Source organism: Bos taurus, chromosome X (assembly GCF_002263795.3).
Source record: "Bos taurus isolate L1 Dominette 01449 registration number 42190680 breed Hereford chromosome X, ARS-UCD2.0, whole genome shotgun sequence".
NCBI classification, from domain to species: Eukaryota; Metazoa; Chordata; class Mammalia; order Artiodactyla; family Bovidae; genus Bos; species Bos taurus.
The window spans coordinates 91,822,052-91,838,800 of record NC_037357.1 but is presented as its reverse complement, the minus strand read 5'-3'; the positions used below and the strand labels follow the sequence as shown (position 1 = coordinate 91,838,800).

Sequence of the window (16,749 nt, the reverse complement as noted above, 5' to 3'; positions counted from 1 at the left end):
CAGACACAAAAGGACAAATATTGTATGAGTCCTTACATGAAGTACCTAGAATAAACAAATTCACAAGGACCTAAAATAGAATAGAGACTACCAGGGTCCGGGGTGATGAGGAATTATTGTTTTAATAGGTTTCAGTTTGGAAGGATGGAAAAGTTCTGGAAATGGATAGTAGTGATGACTGCACAGCATTGTCAGAGTATTTAATGCCACTGAATTGTACACTTAACAATGATTAAATTTTGCCACAATAAAAAAAATCTATGGATTAGTTCCAGAATTTTAGAAAAAACCACCTACTGAGAAATTATGTGCTATTTTTGCTTATTGTGTGTATTATGTGTGTGCATGTTTAGCCATGTCCGACTCTTTGTGACCCCATGACTGTAGCCTGCCAGGCTACTCTGTCCATGGAATTCTCCAGGCAAGAATGCTGGAGTGTTGCCGTTTCCCTTCTCCAGGAGGTCTTCCCGACCCAGGGATTGAACCATGGTCTCCTGCATTGCAGGCAAATTTCTTTGCCATCTGAGCCACCAGAGAAGCCTATTTTGTGTATTACCTTGTAGCTAAGCAAATTCAAGGTTTGGATACTTGCTTTAAATATGATAGATTCATAGAAGGGGCTGAGAACTTGGTTTATAAACAATGTTCATACAGTATGAAGACTTGTTGAGCTGTATGCCAAGTAGTCTGCTAGGCACAGAAGACTGCAATGGTAAACAAGATAAGACATAGTCCCTGGAGGCTGCTGGTTGCTAAGACTGGACAGAAAAAGAACAAACTTCTTATTAAGAAAAAAGGGATTAAACAGTCAGGTGACTTTTCTCCTTAATGATTTCCTTTGTGGGGTGATTTTAATATATCCTTTTCCCCCCCCTTCAGGTTGCTATGGAAACATATGACCATATAAAAGGAAGTCCATCCTGATAATTCTGATACCTGAGATGCAACTGAACTGAAGAGTGGGACAGGAAAAAGTTTAGTGCCAACCTTAATTACAATGGCTACTGATTCAGGGGAGCCAGCTAGCACAGAAGATTCTGAGAAACCTGATGGAGTTTCATTAGAAAACAGAGTTCCTCAGGTTGCAGCAACTTTGACAGTGGAAGCTAGACTAAAGGAGAAAAGCAATACCTTCTCTGCTTCTGGAGAAACTATAGAAAAGAAAAGATTCTTTCGAAAGAGTGTTGAGATGACAGAAGATGACAAAGTTGCTGAATCTTCCTCCAAAGATGAGAGAATAAAGACTGCAACAAATATTCCAAGAGTAGAAAAGCTTCCTACAAATGTGCTAAGAGGAGGACAAGAAGTTAAATATGAGCAGTGTTCAAAGGGAACATCAGAATCCTCAAAAGATTATTTCAAGGAGAAAAATGAAAAGGAGATGGAAGAAGAAGCAGAAATGAAGGCTGTAGCTACTTCTCCTAGTGGCAGGTTCCTGAAATTTGACATAGAACTGGGAAGAGGAGCATTTAAAACAGTATATAAAGGACTCGACACTGAAACATGGGTAGAGGTTGCTTGGTGTGAGCTGCAGGTGGGTATATAATCTTCTTGGTTTTAATAAATTCCAGTTTCAGCTGGCCTGGACTTCTGAGTGATCCAGGATTAAAATGTATCATGGATTAAAATAAAATGAAGGACTTGTCCCCACATCCCTGAAGTTATGCTCCTTTCTTAAATCCTTTTAGGAGCTCATGCCAAACTTTTTTTTCCCTACTGTTTGCCTCTCTGTTTTAAAGGTGGGAAAGTCTGTTCTGGCTTTCTTTGGGGAAATGATTCTAATTTATTAACCTTAGGAAATTCTCAAAACTCTTAGTGTCTCATTTTGAAAGTTTTTAGTAAATGTATGCCTTATGAGTTGATATGTTAGGGATATATTCAGTATGATATTTTCCATTTCTCTGTCAATAGACTTTTGGGGGTTCATGTGCTGTTTTTCAGAACAGGAAATGCTTTCCTTGCTTCTTTGAAGGCTTCTAGTAGTATAAATTCCTCTCCATGCCTTTGAGTTTGCCTCAGAGAGGATCTTTGGATGAAATAATCGCCAGAATCTACTGGGATTAGTCAACTGGAATGTTGTTTAGGAAGGAGAAGTGAAAGCATCAGAAGAATAGTTGAATTATCTAGATATTTGGTTCCATAGTAAATGTCTATATAGTACTTTTAACTAATGTAGGAGTAAATAGAGACAGAACATCATAGAAAAGGTTATAATAGGAATAGTTTCAGACAGATGTAGATCAAACATAAGGAAAACCTTTGTGACCTCAGTCAGCTCATGGGAAATGATCAATGTTCACAAGAGACGCTTAAAATTAAGATTAAATAAATCTGGTTGCTAAATATAGGTTTTTGTTGTTCATATTCCAGTGGTTGCTGCGTGTGGTGTATAGGTATGTTACATGATTTCACCCATTCTGAATTTGCCGTAGTTTGCCGTTTAAATAGGTTGAAATTTAATCTTGGTCCTTTCATTTCTAGGAATCTTTTTGTTTCCAAAATTTACTGTGTTTAAGAGTCACTGTTTGCTTTGTATGCAGATTTAGGAGCCTACATCAGAGATTCAGATTCTGTAAGTCTGGGGTGGGATGCAAGACTACAGTTTTAACAAGATTTGAAGTGCTTTGAATATAGGAAGTCCCTTGATGACTGTTTGGAGTCAAGCCATTAGAGTAGTTCTTGAAAGATGTGTGCATGTGCTATGTGGGCTTTACTTGATTTTCTTCTCACCCCTTTTTACCCTTTAAGAATTTTATTATAAAGTCTGTGTCATAGTAGGAATATTAGATCCTTCAAGTAAACAAACATTAAGATCACCTGAAATTATAATTCTTTGAGGATGCTTTAACCATTTTAACATATATCTTTATGGACTCTTTCTTTTGAATAAATGTATATATGATTGTATGCACCCCCATGGAACCATACTATAAGGTTTGGACAAAACTTTGTTTTTAAACTTAATCATGAACATCTTTTCATTACTGGTAGTTGTACATTTACATCATTATCTTTGATAGATGCCTTTATAAGATATTTAATCAGTCCTCTATTGTTGGACTTCTAGACTTTCTCCAGTATTTTACTATTATAAACATGGTTGTGATAAACATTTTTGCATATATGTGTGTGTGTGTGTATAAAGTTATGTAAATTTTAATTTAATCTCTGCATTGTGATTTCAGTAACACTCATCTTTTTTGGGGGTAGAGACCTACAAAATGTAAAATACTTATTGTCTGGTCCTTTGTTGTTGTTATTGTTGTTTGCTTTTTTCTTCCAATTTTATTGGGATATAATTGACATACAACATTGTGTAAGTTTAAAGTATACAGCATAATGATTTAACTAAGATACATCATGAAATGAGTATAGCAGTAAGTTTAGTGAACATCATCTCAGATACAAAATTAAATAGAAAAATTTTTTTCCTTGTGATGAGAACTCCTAGGACTTACTCCCGTAACCATTTCTATAGATAACATAGAGTAGTGTTAATTATCTTTATCATGTTGTACATTATGTTTCTAGTACTTATTTATCTTATAAATGGAAGTTTGTATCTTTTGACTGGAGTAACACTCATCTTTTAGTGTTATTCTGTTTGTAAATGGGGGAGATAATTTCCATTCACTTGGTAGTAGGACACATAGTAAAGATGTGTCAAATATTTTGCAAGTTGTATACTCTAGCTATGCTAAAGAATGTTTCTGTAAAACTTGAAAATATTTCAGTAATAAGAACTGCATATGGGAATACCTTTTATTATTCACATGTGGAAAGACTGAAAGATCCTATGAGGTCTTACTACTCCAAGTGTACTCTCTGGACCAGAAGCATGGACATCACCTGGTAACTTAGAGCTGCAGGTCCCCAGGACTCACCCCAGACCTACTGAATCAGAATCTACCTCTTAGTAACATCTGCAGGTGATTTTTATGCACAGTAGAGCTTGAAAAGCCCTGAAATAAGGGATCAATTCCAAGAGCCAGCTGAATCACAGGAGGAATTCCCTTAATACACCAACATTAGCTTTATATAATATTATATCATATATACTGATTCATGGGAGAAGGAAATGGCAACCCACTCCAGTGTTCTTGCTTGGAGAATCCCAGGGACAGGGGAGCCTGGTGGGCTGCTGTCTGTGGGGTCACACAGAGTTGGACACGACTAAAGCGACTTAACAGCAGCAGCAGCAGCAGCAGCATACTGATTCATGGCATCCACTGCAGACTTTCGGCTCAGGAACTTACTTTTATTATTTATTTATGTTTTAAATGCAGTTTTATTATTATTACTTTTTGTTCGTGCTGTGCAGCTTGAGGGATCTTAGTTCCCTAACCAGGGACCAAACCTGTGGCCCCTGCTGTGGAAGCGTGGAGTCCTAACCACTGGACCACCAGGGAATTTCCCCCAGGAACTTAGTTTTAAAAGTTCTCTGGGTAATTGGATATATAGCCAGATTTGGGGATCTGTCATGGAGAGCAAATGTAAATTTTAATTTACAAAGATAAAGTATGTTTTTTGGGGAGCTGCACTGGGCCTTCATTGCTTAGTGCAGGCTTTCTCTAGTTGCAGCGAGCAGGGGCTACTGTTCGTTATGGTGTGTGGGCTTCTCATTGTGGTGGCTTCTCTTGTTGCCATGTTCTAGGCAACATCTTTTGCCATGTTTTAGGCATGCAGGCTTCAGTAGTTGTGGCACACAGGCTCAGTAGTTGCAGCTTGTAGGTACCAGAGCTTGGGCCCAGTATTTGTGGCGTAGGGACTTAGTTGCTCCACAGCATGTGGAATCTTCCTGCACCAGGGATCGAATCTGTGCTCTCTGCATTGGCAGGCGAGTTCTTATCCACTTTACTACCAGGGAAGTCCTAAAGTGTAAAGTACATTTTAATTTACACAAAGAACAACAATTGAAGTTTTCTTTTCTGAATTGGGCTTCCCAGGTGGCACTAATGGTAAAGAATCCACTTGCCAATGCAGGAGACTTGGGTTCCATCCCTGGGTGGGGAAGATCCCCTGGAGAAGGAAATGGCAACTCACTCCAGTATTCTTGCCTGGAAAATTCTGTGGACAAAGGAGCCTGGCGGGCTGTAGTCCACGGGGTTGCAAAGAATTGAACATGACTGAGCGACTGAGCACATTCTGAAAGGAATGTCGAAATTAGTGGACCTAGTTGATATTATTTTTAGACATCATGTTATTTTTTGCGTATTTGAAATTAGGAAAAACTAACTTATTTAGAGGGCATCCCTGGTGGGTCAGTGGTAAAGAATCCACCTGCCAATGCAGGAGACGTGGATTCAATCCCTGGGTCAGGAAGATCCCAGGAGAAGGAAATGGCAACCCACTCCAGTATTCTTTCCTGGGAAATCCTATGGACAGAGGAGCCTGGTGGGCTATGGTTCATGGGGTTGAAAAAGTGCCAGACATGACTTAATGACTGAAAACAGCAACAATAAAGTTATTTGGAATCCCAGGAAGATAATAAGGACATCATCTTTTAATTACTTTCCTGTAAGTACTATGTAATTTGTAATGTACAATTTCTCATATTTTTTTCAGTAAAATCTTACTCTTTATTATGTAATTAAGCAATTTTGTTGAAAAATATCCCAGTGAACAGTTTAAATTATTCTATATTCTTTCCTTGGAGAAGGAAATGGCAGCCCACTCTAGTATTCTTGCCTGGAGAATCCCAGGGACAGAGGAGCCTGTTGGGTGCCGTCTATGGGGTCACACAGAGTCGGACACGACTGATGTGACTTAGCATAGGTGTGTATGTATAATATATAAAATTTGAGTGTCTATACTTTTGTTTTATTAACTTGATATGTATTTTCTATTTATTAACATCATTAAAATATGTAAGCTATATTTTTATTGCATACATACCACCTCTTAATCTTCTCCCCTGAAATATGAATTATTTTCCTTTTTAAAATTTTACTTTTTCATGTTTGATTTGAAATTCATAGCTCAGAAAAGACTTTTATACCTTTTTCTCTTGATGGTATTTCCCCCTATGGTAGATACTTGAGCCTTGTCCAGCAATTCTTAAAAACCTCATACCCATTTATTTAGAATACATTGACTTTAGGGCAGTGCAAGAATCAGGATATATAGATTGTACTGCTGATGTTTGACTTTGAGGATGTTAAAAACAGACAAACCCTTTGATGATGTGTGCAGATTTAGGATTTGGCCATAAATACCTGCATTTCAACAGTTTGTCGTATTTTATGGTTTCCGTAATTTGATTTATTTTTTTCTCTTCCATAATTTGATTTTTTAATGCATTAGTGGAAAGACTTTGATCTATTGTTCTTTGTAAACAATTTGTAGATTACTTGGTAATTACTTGATAAATTGGTAATTTACTGTGAGTGAGGGCTGTCAGTCATACGTTTTATTTAGAAGACTTTAGTTCATGATGCAGAGAAGGCAATGGCACCCCACTCCAGTACTCTTGCCTGGAAAATCGCATGGACGGAGGAGCCTGGTGGGCTGCAGTCCATGGGGTCACTGAGGGTCGGACACAACTGAGCAACTTCACTTTCACTTTTCACTTTCATGCACTGGAGAAGGAAATGGCAACCCACTCCAGTGTTCTTGCCTGGAGAATCCCAAGGACGGGGGAGGCTGGTGGGCTGCCGTCTATGGGATCACACAGAGTCGGACACAACTGAAGTGACTTAGCAGCAGTTCATGATATTGAAAGACCTGGTCAGATGTTACTGAAAGCCCTGTTTAGTAAGTTTTAGGAGGAGTGGGTCACACGGGTTTGTAATAGTTTTCTCCACTGTCAGCTTGAAAAATCAGTAGCACTTTGCTTTTACACATGGGAACACAACCAGCTTCTGCTTTACTTTCACTAGTATGCCATTTGTTTTCTTGATGGAACTGAGTTTTCATATAATGGGGCTATTTTCCAATCAGAGGAATCACATAGATATATGAATTTTGTTATTTGACTGTTTCTAAATATATTTGCTTATAATAAGCTTCACTGTGGGATCAATTCTGTGATTACGTGCTTTTCAAGGTAATTAAACAGGCCATCGTTAAGTAGATCTAACAACTAGACCTCTAACAAGTCAGCTATAGTCTCTGAACTGAACTTTTAAAAATGCTACTGAAAAGAAAGATTAGAAAAAAGACATAGTTGACTATAGCAGGTTGACATGTTGAGTGAGCATTCTAATACACTTTGATTATAGTAGTGAATATATTCCAAGCAATGCAGTAGAAGTAACAGTTTAAAGATCTATACTTCCATGCTTGAAGTATCTATCAAAATTTTGGAGAAACTTGTTTCTGTTTTATTTTCATTTATCAAAAACACTTTGGGGAGAAGTATATTTTTACGCAGCCCTACATTTAATTGTGAAATTAGAAAATAGTGTGAAAATACCTGAATTTCCAATAGAGGAAAAGATAATTTTAAAATATATGCTAGAATTTGTTTCTGAATAAATATTGTTGTCCAAAGTATTCATACTGGGATACTTTTGCTCTTAAAATACTTTTGTTATGACCCTTTTGGAAGTGTTTCTAGATTCTGTTAGAGCTATCAAGAAGATGCTTCATTACATATATGCATACCCTGAATAGTGTTATTTGATTTTAATTTCCCACTGTTTTCTTTGGGCTCAGCCCTCAAAGTGGAATACTGTCATAGGCAAAGAATAATTACATCAAATGGAGGAAGAATACAAATTACTTAAATATAGTTAATGCTCTGATTTCCCTGGCAGTACAGTAGTTAAGACTTGGCCTTCTAGTGCCAGGGGTACAGATTCAATCCTTGGTCAGGGAGCTAAGATCCCACATGCTTCATGGCCAAAAAACCAAAACATGAAACAGAAGCAGTATTGTAACAAATTTAATAAAGACTTGAAAAAAAAGCTATAAACCAAAGGCAGATGTTTTCATGAAATGACAGAGGTTGTGAGAGTAGCAGGAGACAGACTTGGTCTGAGAAATATAATTAATTTTCCCAGTTCAATTAGTTAGTTTTGAGGTAACTATCTGCTTGTTAGATAACAAATTGATACATATAGTTGTACACTCCAAAGATGTCCATGTCCTAATCCCTAGAACCTATAAATATATTGGTGGTGGTGGTTTAGTTACTAAGTTGTTTCTGACTCTTTTGTGACCCCATGGAATGTAACTTGCCAGGCTCCTCTGTCCATGGGATTTCCCAAGCAAATTTCCTGATGCTGATAGACCTTGGTATGTGTTACCAAGGGAAGCAAAGGAATCTCATTTTTCAGAAGTATTAAAAACATGATAGATTCTTATCTCCCCAACAACAGCATTTAATGGATTCTAGTCTAAGAAGAGAACTGTTCTAGAGAGTCTTGGGATTATTCAAAAGCAGTAGAAGGCATTCTCTAACTTTGAAGAACTTTGAATAAGAGGAGAGAATATGCAACTGTAATATTTTCCAAAAATACTGAACTAAAGTAAAGCTGGCAAACTAAGTTGGAGAGTAGACAGTTATGGCAATGAAGTAGCCATATAAAAAGAGACACAGAATGATGGAGAGGAGAGGCCTTTCAGTGTTGTGGAAGGTAGGGAGAAGATCTAAATCTACATGAGAGCACTAAATGCCATAAAAATAATCTGATGTATTCCATTTCCTCCTCTATAGAAACAAGAATTTTACGTTTTCCACATTGTAAGTTTACTTGTACTGGAGTGGATTGCCATTTCCTTCTCCAGGGAATCTTCCTGACCCAGGGATCGAATCTGTCTCCTGCATTGGCAGGCAGATTCTTTACCACTGAGCTACCTGGCTGCTGCTGCTGCTGCTAAGTCACTTCAGTCGTGTCCGACTCTGTGTGAACCCATAGACGGCAGCCCACCAGGCTCCCCTGTTCCTGGGATTCTCAGGGCAAGAACACTGGAATGGGTTGTCATTTCCTTCTCCAATGCATGGAAGTGAAAAGTGAAACTGCAGTCGCTCAGTTGTGTCCAACTCTTGAGCTACCTGGGAATCCCTATAAATGTTACCTAATGGATTTTGCAGGTACAATTAAATTTAAGATCTTCTGATAGGTAGATTATCCTGGAATATCTGGGTGGACCCAGTATAATCACAAGGGTGCTTTTGAGAAGAAGGATGCTCATTAGTCAGAAGGAGATCTGACACTGGAAGCTGAGGTTGGAGTGATGGGAATGTGGGCAATCTCTAAAAGTTGGAAGAGGCAAGCAGTTTCTTCCTAGAGCATACAGAAGAAACACAGCCTTGACAACACCTTGATTTTAATTGAGTGAGACTCATTTGGACTTTTGATCTCCACAACTGGAAGATAATAAATTTGTGTTGTTTTAAGCCACTAAATTTGTAGTAATTTGTTATAGCAGCAACAGGAAATGAATACAGAGAAAACAGCTGTCATTCATTCATTGTTCATTCATTCATTCAACAAGTAAATGCTCAGTACCTACAATGTATCAGAGTTATGCTAAGTGCTAGGGACATAATGGGGAGAAAAAGCAGATTCAGGCTCCATTTTCATAAAAGCTTATATAGTTGAGGGAATTTATAATCAGTAAGAAGAAGGCTTGGAGATTGAAATTAGTGAAAAGATGAAAGAGCTGTTAAATATAGATTTGTTTGAAAGAAGTGATAGGGTTGGAAATAGCAAGAAACAGGGATCCTATTTACCAATTAGTTTTTCCTTTACTAATTAGTTTTCTTTTTTATTTTGAGATAATTTGCTATTAACAGAATAGTTACAAAGATAGTATAGAAATTCCTGTATGTCCTTCACTCAGTTTCTTCTTATGCTAATATTTCAACCAGAGAACAGTTACCAAAACTGTAGGAAATTATTATTAGTTCAATACTGTTAACTAAAATATAAAACTTGTTTGAATTTCTCCAGTTTTCCTTCTGGTGTTCTTTTTTTCCAGATCAGGATTCCACATGGCATGTAGTTGTTACGTCCCTTTATTTTATTTTTTTTTTAATTTTATTTTATTTTTAAACTTTACATAATTGTATTAGTTTTGCCAAACATCAAAATGAATCCACCACAGGTATACATGTGTTCCCCATCCTGAACCCTCCTCCCTCCTCCCTCCCCATACCATCCCTCTGGGTCGTCCCAGTGCACTAGCCCCAAGCATCCAGTATCGTGCATCGAACCTGGACTGGCAACTCGTTTCTTACATGATATTTTACATGTTACAATGTCATTCTCCCAAATCTTCCCACCCTCTCCCTCTCCCACAGAGTCCATAAGACTGTTCTATACATCAGTGTCTCTTTTGCTGTCTCGTACACCGGGTTATTGTTACCATCTTTCTAAATTCCATATATATGCGTTAGAATACTGTATTTATGTTTTTCCTTCTGGCTTACTTCACTCTGTATAATAGGCTCCAGTTTCATCCACCTCATTAGAACTGATTCAAATGTATTCTTTTTAATGGCTGAGTAATACTCCATTGTGTATATGTACCACAGCTTTCTTATCCATTCATCTGCTGATGGACATCTAGGTTGCTTCCATGTCTTGGCTATTATAAACAGTGCTGCGATGAACATTGGGGTACACGTGTCTCTTTCCCTTCTGGTTTCCTCAGTGTGTATGCCCAGCAGTGGGGTTGCTGGATCATAAGGCAGTTCTATTTCCAGTTTTTTAAGGAATCTCCACACTGTTCTCCATAGTGGCTGTACTAGTTTGCATTCCCACCAACAGTGTAAGAGGGTTCCCTTTTCTCCACACCCTCTCCAGCATTTATTATTTGTAGACTTTTGGATCGCAGCCATTCTGACTGGTGTGAAATGGTACCTCATAGTGGTTTTGATTTGCATTTCTCTGATAATGAGTGATGTTGAGCATCTTTTCATGTGTTTGTTAGCCATCTGTATGTCTTTTTTGGAGAAATGTCTATTTAGTTCTTTGGCCCATTTTTTGATTGGGTCGTTTATTTTTCTGGAGTTGAGCTGTAGGAGTTGCTTGTATATTTTTGAGATTAGTTGTTTGTCGGTTGCTTCATTTGCTATTATTTTCTCCCATTCTGAAGGCTGTCTTTTCACCTTGCTAATAGTTTCCTTTGATGGGCAGAAGCTTTTAAGGTTAATTAGGTCCCATTTGTTTATTTTTGCTTTTATTTCCAATATTCTGGGAGGTGGGTCATAGAGGATCCTGCTGTGATGTATGTTGGAGAGTGTTTTGCCTATGTTCTCCTCTAGGAGTTTTATAGTTTCTGGTCTTACGTTTAGATCTTTAATCCATTTTGAGTTTATTTTTGTGTATGGTGTTAGAAAGTGGTCCAGTTTCATTCTTTTACAAGTGGTTGACCAGTTTTCCCAGCACCACTTGTTAAAGAGATTGTCTTTAATCCATTGTATATTCTTGCCTCCTTTGTCAAAGATAAGGTGTCCATATGTGCGTGGATTTATCTCTGGGCTTTCTATTTTATTCCATTGATCAATATTTCTGTCTTTGTGCCAGTACCATACTGTCTTGATAACTGTGGCTTTGTAGTAGAGCCTGAAGTCAGGTAGGTTGATTCCTCCAGTTCCATTCTTCTTTCTCAAGATCGCTTTGGCTATTCGAGGTTTTTTGTATTTCCATACAAATTGTGAAATTATTTGTTCTAGCTCTGTGAAGAATACTGTTGGTAGCTTGATAGGGATTGCGTTGAATCTATAAATTGCTTTGGGTATTATACTCATTTTCACTATATTGATTCTTCCAATCCATGAACATGGTATATTTCTCCATCTATTAGTGTCCTCTTTGATTTCTTTCACCAGTGTTTTATAGTTTTCTATATATAGGTCTTTAGTTTCTTTAGGTAGATATATTCCTAAGTATTTTATTCTTTCTGTTGCAATGGTGAATGGAATTGTTTCCTTAATTTCTCTTTCTGTTTTCTCATTATTAGTGTATAGGAATGCAAGGGATTTCTGTGTGTTGATTTTATATCCTGCAACTTTACTGTAGTCATTGATTATTTCTAGTAATTTTCTGGTGGACTCTTTAGGGTTTTCTATGTAGAGGATCATGTCATCTGCAAATAGTGAGAGTTTTGCTTCTTCTTTTCCAATTTGGATTCCTTTTATTTCTTTTTCTGCTCTGATTGCTGTGGCCAAAACTTCCAAAACTATGTTGAATAGTAATGGTGAAAGTGGGCACCCTTGTCTTGTTCCTGACTTTAGAGGAAATGCTTTCAATTTTTCACCATTGAGGATAATGTTTGCAGTGGGTTTGTCATATATAGCTTTTATTATGTTGAGGTATGTTCCTTCTATTCCTGCTTTCTGGAGTGTTTTTATCATAAATGGATGTTGAATTTTGTCAAAGGCTTTCTCTGCATCTATTGAGATAATCATATGGTTTTTATTTTTCAATTTGTTAATGTGGTGTATTACATTGATTGATTTGCGGATATTGAAGAATCCTTGCATCCCTGGGATAAAGCCCACTTGATCATGGTGTATGATCTTTTTAATGTGTTGTTGGATTCTGATTGCTAGAATTTTGTTAAGGATTTTTGCATCTATGTTCATCAGTGATATTGGCCTGTAGTTTTCTTTTTTTGTGGGATCTTTGTCAGGTTTTGGTATTAGGGTGATGGTGGCCTCATAGAATGAGTTTGGAAGTTTACCTTCCTCTGCAATTTTCTGGAAGAGTTTGAGCAGGATAGGTGTTAGCTCTTCTCTAAATTTTTGGTAGAATTCAGCTGTGAAGCCGTCTGGACCTGGGCTTTTGTTTGCTGGAAGATTTTTGATTACAGTTTCAATTTCCATGCTTGTGATGGGTCTGTTAAGATTTTCTATTTCTTCCTGGTCCAGTACCAAACCAGCTCTCCAACAAATACTAAAGGATATTCTCTAGACAGGAAACACAAAAACGGTGTATAAACTCGAACCCAAAACAATAAAGTAAATGGCAACGGGAACATACTTATCAGTAATTACCTTAAACGTAAATGGGTTGAATGCCCCAACCAAAAGACAAAGACTGGCTGAATGGATACAAAAACAAGACCCCTACATATGTTGTTACGTCCCTTTAATCTCTTCTCAGTTCAGTTCAGTTGCTCAGTCATGTCTAACTCTTTGCAACCCCATAGACTGCAGCACGCCAGGCCTCCCTGTCCATCACCAACTCCTGGAGTTTACTCAAACTCATGTCTGTTGAGTCGGTGATGCCATCTAACCATCTCATCCTCTGTCGTCCCCTTCTCCTGCCCTCAATCTTTCCCAGCATCAGGGTCTTTTCAAATGAGTCAGCTCTTCGCATCAGTCCTTCCAATGAACACTGAGGACTGATTTCCTTTAGGATGGATTGGTTGGATCTCCTTGAAGTCCAAGGGACTCTCAAGAGTTTTCTCCAACAGCACCATTCAAAAGCTTCAATTCTTTGGCGCTCAGCTTTCTTTATAGTCCAACTCTCACATCCATACATGACTACTGGAAAAGCCATAGCCTTGACTAGGCAGACGTTTGTTGACAAAGTAATGTCTCTGCTTTTTAATATGCTGTCTAGGTTGGTCATAACTTTCCTTCCAAGGTGTAAGCATCTTTTAATTTCATGGCTGCAGTCACCATCTGCAGTGATTTTGGAGCCCAGAAAAATAAAGTATGCCACTGTTTCCACTGTTTCTCCATCTATTTCCCATGAAGTGATGGGACTGGATGCCATGATCTTAGTTTTCTGAATGTTGAGCTTTAAGCCAACTTTTCCACTCTCCTCTTTCACTTTCACCAAGAGGCTTTTTAATTCCTCTTCACTTTGTACCATAAGGGTGGTGTCATCTGCATATCTGAGGTTATTGATCTTTCTCCTGGCAATCTTGATTCCAGCTTGTGCTTCTTCCAACCCAGCATTTCTCATGATGTACTCTGCATATACGTTAAATAAGCAGGGTGACAATATACAGCCTTGACTTCCTCCTTTTCCTACTTGGAACCAGTCTTTTGTTCCATGTCCAGTTCTAACTGTTGCTTCCTGACCTGCATATAGGTTTCTCAAGAGGCAGGTCAGGTGGTCTGGTATTCCCATCTCTTTCAGAATTTTCCACAGTGTATTGTGATCCACACAGTGAAAGGCTTTGGCATAGTCAATAAAGCAGAAATAGATGTTTAGTCTCTTCTAATCTGTGGCAATTCTTCCATCTTGGCATGTTTTTCATGATTTTGAACTTTTTTTTGTTTTTTTTCATGATCTTAAACTTTTAATGAGTATTGCTCAGTTAGTTTGTAGAAAGTGAAATTGTTAGTCACTCAGTTGGGTCCAACTCTTTGCAATCCCACTATAACCTGCCAGGCTCCTCTGTCCATGGAATTCTCCAGGCAAGAATACTAGAGTGGGTAGCCATTCCCTTCTCCAGGGGATCTTCCCAACCCAGGGATTGAACCTGTGTCTCCTGCATTGCAGGCAGATTCTTCACCATCTGAGCCATCAGGGAAGAGTATTCCTTAATTTGGGTTTGTCTTATGTTTTTATATGATTAGCTTTAGGCTTATGAGTTTTGGCAAGAATACCATAGAAATGATGCTCCATTCTCAGTGCATCATAGCAGGGTATATATGATGTATGGATTACTGGTTATGATAACCTTCATCATTTGGTTAGGGTGATGTCTGATAGGTATTCTCTATTATAAATTAATATTTTCCCTTTGTACATATTAATAAATAAAGATCTTAGGAGTAGATACTTTGAGCCTATGCAAATATCTGTTTCTCCTCAAACTTTCCCTTTTTTTTGGCATCCATTAGTATATTTTGCCTGTAATAAGTATTAACTCTGGTGTTCTAATGGTGATTTTCTATTTTCCACTCTCCTCCATTTATTAATTGGAATTACCTTTTAGTTTTATGTGGACTCTTCCTAAATATAACAGTTGGGTTCTGAAAAGCCAACAGGTAATTTGTGGTTTGAGGAACTTATCTTAAGTTACTAATAATGGTATTGTACACTTTTGCATTTATCAAAATTAATACATTAATTGAGCACTTATGCAGGTACTTAATTTGAATATTTATTTAATCTTGCAATAGTTAAAAGAGGTAGGAATGATTACTTTTCAGGTGGTAGAAGTGAGGTTTAGATACATTAAGGAACTTGCCCAAAGGGATAGAGCAGGGATTTATATTCTATCAATTGTATATATATAACACTTGTCAGTTCAGTCGCTCAGTCCTGTCCGACTCTGTGATCCCATGGACTACAGCACACCAGGCTTCCCTGTCTATCAGCAGCTTCTGGAGCTTGCTCAAATTCATGTCCACTGAGTCAGTGATGCCATCCAACCATCTCATCCTTTGTCGTCCCCTTCTCCTACCTTTAATCTTTCCCAGCATCAGGGTCCTAGTATTAGGTATATTGCTATTGCTATTGCTGAGTCACTTCAGTCGTGTCCAACTCTGTGTGACCCCATAGATGGCAGGCTTCCCCGTCCCTGGGATTCTCCAGGCAAGAACACTGGAGTGGGTTGCCATTTCCTTCTCCAATGCATGAAAATGAAAAGTGAAAGTGAAGTCGCTCAGTCTTGTCCAACCCTCAACGACCCCGTGGACTGCAGCCTTCCAGGCTCCTCTGTCCATGGGATTTTCCAGGCAAGATACTGGAGTGGGATGCCATTGTATTAGGTATATAAGTACCTGCATATAACACTTACATAGATGATTTAAGAATTTCCTCCTCGTTAGTTATTTGAACAGTTCACTCTTTCATGTTTTCAGCCATTTTACAAGAAATTATTTCTTAAATGGGCATTTTAAGATTCCCTCTCCCTAATGAGTTAGAACTTAATTTTTGACATCAAGACCTGCATCAGAGACTCTACTGAGAAATCATCATTCCTGTAAAATAATGTTCTTAACATTAAACTAACTGCTCAAGCTCAAGGGGTACTAGTTAATGGTTTCATTTAAGGACATTCTCTGGCTTGGGGATTCTGAGGAACAGTTTCATGGTTGGGTTGCCCTGGTTCAATATCTGGACTTCACCTTTCGTCAGTGTCCAGAGGTGGTTAGACATGTTGAGGAGACTGACTAGTGCTAACTCAAATGCTTAGATCTAGGACAGAAATTTATTAGTTTAGAACAAATTAATGAATTCATTTAACCTGATATAGTTGTTAGGCCATATGCTCTAATGGTCTGCAGGTTAGATACATGGGAAGGTAAATTATAATCAGAAGCTAGTATAGAGTCAGAACAAAGGAACTAGATGTTCCTGTGTGTCTGCTAAGGCAGTATACTGACCAAATGAACTGGATGTTCAGGTCCTAACTGGATGAAGAATCCTCTGTGTTCAGTGGTACTGGAAGACAAGTGAACCTGGCTATGTCTGTGTTTCATCTCTCTTTCTATATCTTATTTTGACCACCATTGATGAGCACTTTCGTTTAGGTATTGATACATACCATTGCTGTCTAAAAGCTTTAATATGCTCTTATGGCCAAACTGTGATTATTATATGCTGATTTCTTTGTTTATATTCTGATTTCTTGATTAGTACTCGGATGTTACCATCTACAAATTATAATTACCCTAGTGTGTGTTTGTTTCATTTAGTTTTAGTTCTAAGGTGCTACACATATCTCTTCATGGAAAGTGGTTTGTGAATGAGGTGTCTGTAGTCATTACTGTGAATATTGTTTCTGAGGGACAGAGCTTTGAACTAGGAAGTGCTTAGAATTCATAATATAGCAGACCTAAGTTCCAGTTTATCTGTGCTAGCTAGGTACTGTGGGTAAGCTAAGTAG

The 16,749-nt window shown here is 37.9% G+C and overlaps 1 protein-coding gene and 1 non-coding gene across 4 annotated transcripts in view; one reads left to right on the top strand and one right to left on the bottom strand.

Moving 5' to 3' along the window:
- Positions 1-16,749, top strand: part of WNK3 (WNK lysine deficient protein kinase 3) — a 190,972-nt gene that overhangs the window by 20,574 nt on the left and 153,649 nt on the right. For all 3 annotated transcript variants that reach the window (XM_024987725.2, XM_024987726.2, NM_001256587.1), the window contains exon 2: positions 880-1,534. In XM_024987725.2, the coding sequence (XP_024843493.1) occupies positions 998-1,534 (537 nt within the window). In that variant the 5' untranslated portion in view covers positions 880-997. The remainder of the gene's footprint in view (positions 1-879; positions 1,535-16,749) is intronic.
- On the bottom strand, positions 15,778-15,843 carry LOC112445247 (small nucleolar RNA SNORD52). Its single transcript, XR_003033613.1, has one exon. It is a non-coding gene; the product is annotated as a small nucleolar RNA SNORD52 (small nucleolar RNA).